This window comes from Frankliniella occidentalis, unplaced genomic scaffold (genome assembly GCF_000697945.3).
Source record: "Frankliniella occidentalis isolate FOCC.00 unplaced genomic scaffold, Focc_3.1 Scaffold299, whole genome shotgun sequence".
NCBI classification, from domain to species: domain Eukaryota; kingdom Metazoa; phylum Arthropoda; class Insecta; order Thysanoptera; family Thripidae; genus Frankliniella; species Frankliniella occidentalis.
Window position 1 is genome coordinate 127,559 of NW_026267425.1, and position 3,921 is coordinate 131,479.

General features: G+C 43.8%; 1 protein-coding gene across 1 annotated transcript; it reads left to right on the forward strand.

Moving 5' to 3' along the window:
• Nucleotides 1-265: 265 nt before the first annotated feature.
• LOC113211040 (aquaporin-like) lies at nucleotides 266-3,399 on the forward strand. The gene is made up of 4 exons (XM_026429278.2): nucleotides 266-423; nucleotides 952-1,149; nucleotides 2,901-2,981; nucleotides 3,141-3,399. Exons 1-4 carry the CDS (start codon nucleotides 325-327, stop codon nucleotides 3,231-3,233), a joined length of 471 nt encoding a protein of 156 aa, XP_026285063.1. The 5' UTR covers nucleotides 266-324; the 3' UTR covers nucleotides 3,234-3,399.
• The last annotated feature ends 522 nt before the right edge of the window (nucleotides 3,400-3,921 follow it).

The following is a 3,921-nucleotide window of genomic DNA, read 5'->3' on the forward strand; positions in this document are numbered from 1 at the left end:
CTGCGCATGAGCAGACGCCCCCCACTCCATCCCCTGCTTCCCCCACCCTGCGTCTGCTCATGCGCGGTGTGCGTTTTGTTCTTCCATTTTACTTCTTCAACTCCAGCTCTGAAATACCCTATAATTTTCCTTGATTTTTACTTTTTCCAGATTCTTTCTTTTCTGATTTTGCTTTTATTTATTTTGACTTAACCTTGATTTTTTCTGATCTTTTCTGGGTTTGTCTTTTAAAGGATTTTTCTTTAGTGAAATACTTACCCCTGGCCGCACCCGTTGCAGGCGCTGGGGCCCGTCTCGGGGGCGCACTTCAACCCCGTGGTGTCCATGTCGGCCCTCATCAACGGCCGCATCGAGTGGCTGCCCTGCATCTTCTACGTGATCGCGCAGCTGCTGGGCTCCCTGCTGGGGGCCTTCATCGCCTGGGTGAGCTGAGCATTCTTTAAGCCGCCCGCCCCTCCGCCTCCGCGCTGCTGCCGCCGGACCTTCGCCCCTTCGCAATGCCCCGACCAATCACAGAGGGCCTTTCTGCAACCGGCCATACGAGAGACCCTCTCTGATTGGCCAAGGCGATGTGGCGATGATCCGGGGGCAGACGATATTCCCCCTGTTCTTCCTCGGAAAATACCAGGTGGCTGTTTTACGCCGCGCACTTTCATAGTTACTGTACGTAGGCAACCCACTCGCACGCCTGCATGCGGCACAGTAGCCTACGATTTCAGTAACGACAGCAATGTTGGCTGGCTACGCCGCTGCGCCTTTCTCCGCGCCAACGCCAATTTTCTTCAAAAATAACATCAAAAATAAAATCAGACGACTGAAAAAGTATACCGAGGCAGAAGTGACGTGTACTGAACTGAAGTGAACTGACCGGAGCTGACGGGAGCTATTGTGGGACCAGCTTCAGCCACCTGCTAATATATCTCATTTTACATATTTTTCCTGGGATTCCAGTGCGTGGCCGGCTCGGGGCTGACGACCCCCGGGGCGCTGCACAACGCGTGCGTCAAGGCCATCTCCGTGGAGATCCTCATCACCATGCTGCTGGTGCTCGTGTTCCTGGGCGCCTCGGACCCGGAGCGCGGGGACGCCCTCAAGGACCTGGGCGGGGTGGCGGTGGGGCTGGCCCTGGCCGTCGGCCACTGGGTGGGGGTGAGTGTGCAGGACCCCAACTCCACAAGCGGGTGGCGAAGAAACCGAGTTCTTTTAGTGCTGTTCGATATTCGTCGTTGAGAGGTTGTCAACCTGTGCTACAAAAGCCCTGTACACAGGCAACCCATGGTGCATCCCCCCTTCCCCGCCTGTCCAAGGAGAGAGGAGTGGCAAAGTCAGCATAACATCATAATGACCTTTAAGGTCAATCTTGGAGACCATTTTGAGGTCTTCATGATGTCAAACGTAAGATTCCCTAATGTTCCCTAATATTGACCTTGAAGATCAATTTGATGCGAGGGTGGATAACTCCCCTGCCAAGTGTACACCCCTTATTCTGCCCCATTCAAACTAGTTCAGACCAATTCAATTCAATGCAAACGAATTCAAAAATAATTCAACTAATTCAGTCCAATCCAAGACAATTTACATTCAATTCAATTCAAGCCAATTCAAGTCAATTCACGCTTATTCAATAAAATAAAATTGCAATAATAATTCAAACCAACTCAGAAATGATTCAACCAATTTAGTCTAATTTAAATATAATTCAAGCCAATTCAAGCTAATTCAAATTCAGTTCTTGAAATTTGTACACCCAATTCAGGAGTTATTCACCCCTTGTTTTGATGTCGAGCTGACTTTGCCTTCCTCCTTGGGCGAAGCTAACATTTGCAAAGCAAGTGTTTACTTTTGCATGTCAATTGATGTCTTAGTTTAAGTGTGCAAACTTTAGACACATTGTGTTGTCTACACAGTAAATCTGAAGATACATTTTTCCCCATGGCAAGTCACATCTTTGTGCACATCTTTACCAGCTGCAATATTATATGGTACAAATCACAACTTTGCATCTCTATCATGGACCTAACAGAAATTTGTCTATTGCGAGGGTGCAAAGTTGTTACTTGTAAGACTTAGAATTGCACCTGGTAAAGATGTGCACAAAAATGCGACTCTCTAGGGACAAAAAAAGTCCTATCAGATTTAGTGTGTAACTAGATTACACCTCAATTGGCGTTTCTGAAGAATATAGCAGCTGCTCACCATATGGTTCCAACTGATAGTAGCATTAAACTGTGGGTGTTAAATTGCAAAATTTGAATGTTTACAAAATGTCTCACACTAAATATGAAAGGACTTCAACTGTCCATAAAAAGATGTGTCTTTGTGCACATCTCAACCAGATGCAGATTGGAAGTGAGAAACTTGCATCTTAATGGTGGACAAAAAAATAATTGTCCAGAAAAAAGATGCTAATTCGTCACTTGCTCGATTCAAATCTGCATCCGGTCGAGGTGTGCCTAAACTCTTTCTGTGGACAATAAAAGTGCTGCAAAGTTGCAAGTTGCTGAAATGCATTTGGTCAAGATGTGCTTAAAAGTGCATCTTTCTATGGACAACAGCCCCTCAACATTTAGAGAGTAACTTCAAAATTTTAAGCATCACTGTGAATTGTGTTGTATGTCACTGTAAATGACAAGGGACATTTTGCTTTTTTTATTGCAAGAAGAATTTGTGTGCACATCTTGCAAAATAGAATTTTGAACCTTGGTATCCACAGTTGTACAAAATAAAAGTTTGTCCACCAGGAGATGCAATTTTGATTCCAGTCAAAATTACATCTTGAACTTGTACACACAGACACATCTTGCAATGGACCCAAAGTGTCCCTTGTCATTGAGCATGTAAATATTTTTATTAACAATGGTACAGTATATGTGTATTATTTTTTTTTTAATTTGGTGCAGATCCCATTTAGCGGAGGAAGCATGAATCCTTGGAGGACCTTGGCTTCAGCAATCACACAGAACCACTGGGATAACATTTGGGTAATATTCTTTAATTTTCTTGTTTAGAAAATGACAGATCAAGATTTTAAACGCTGCCAGATCTATTACTTGCACAGTTAAATTTTTCTGGCATCTATGAATATATAGCGCCAGAACTTACAGTAAAATCCAAGGTAAAAACACTAATTTGTTTTTCAGGTATACTTTGTCGGCCCACCAGTGGGAGCAGCCATTTCAGCAGTGACATACAGATTTGTTTTCTCAGGAGCTAAAGAAGGAGCAAGTTTGTGAAAGATCTTGTCAACATCAAATGGCATCCATCTATTTACATTTAAACAAGAATAAGTACAATAAGAGTAAAAATCTATTACAGCATGTCATGACAGAGCATTTCCTAGATGGTATGCAATTTTATATGATACAGACGACTAATTGAATAAATCTCCTGCAAAATTAATTTTGGCAGCCACTCCGTAGTTACAACTTACATGTCATAGAATTCTTAGAATTCATCCCTACATATTTGTCAGGAGAAACTTGAATTTTCAAAATCACTACATCCAAGCAAAAACATGGCGCAAATAGACTACAACATCAATTCAATAATAATACTTATAAAAAAAAAAAAAACATCTTCAACTCAATGGTAACTGGAAACAAGAAATAACAATTCTAAACACTTTACTTACAAATGATGAATACATAATTTTAAATTTTGTACAGACCTTAAAACACATGTGACTGGTGCACTGAACGCGCACAATATGCATTACTACATGGCGTGACACTAGGTGACACAACGTGACATGAATGGCACTTTTAGGACTTACACATATGACTCCCCCTCGTCTGCTTGGAGGGCGCCCCGGAGGGCCTGCGCCTGCGCGGGGTTGGGGTTGCTGCGCGCGCCCAGGTAGTACGTGGTGATGGGGGCTCGGTGACTGGGCACCACGCTGGGCGGGGGGCGGTAGGGGGGCGG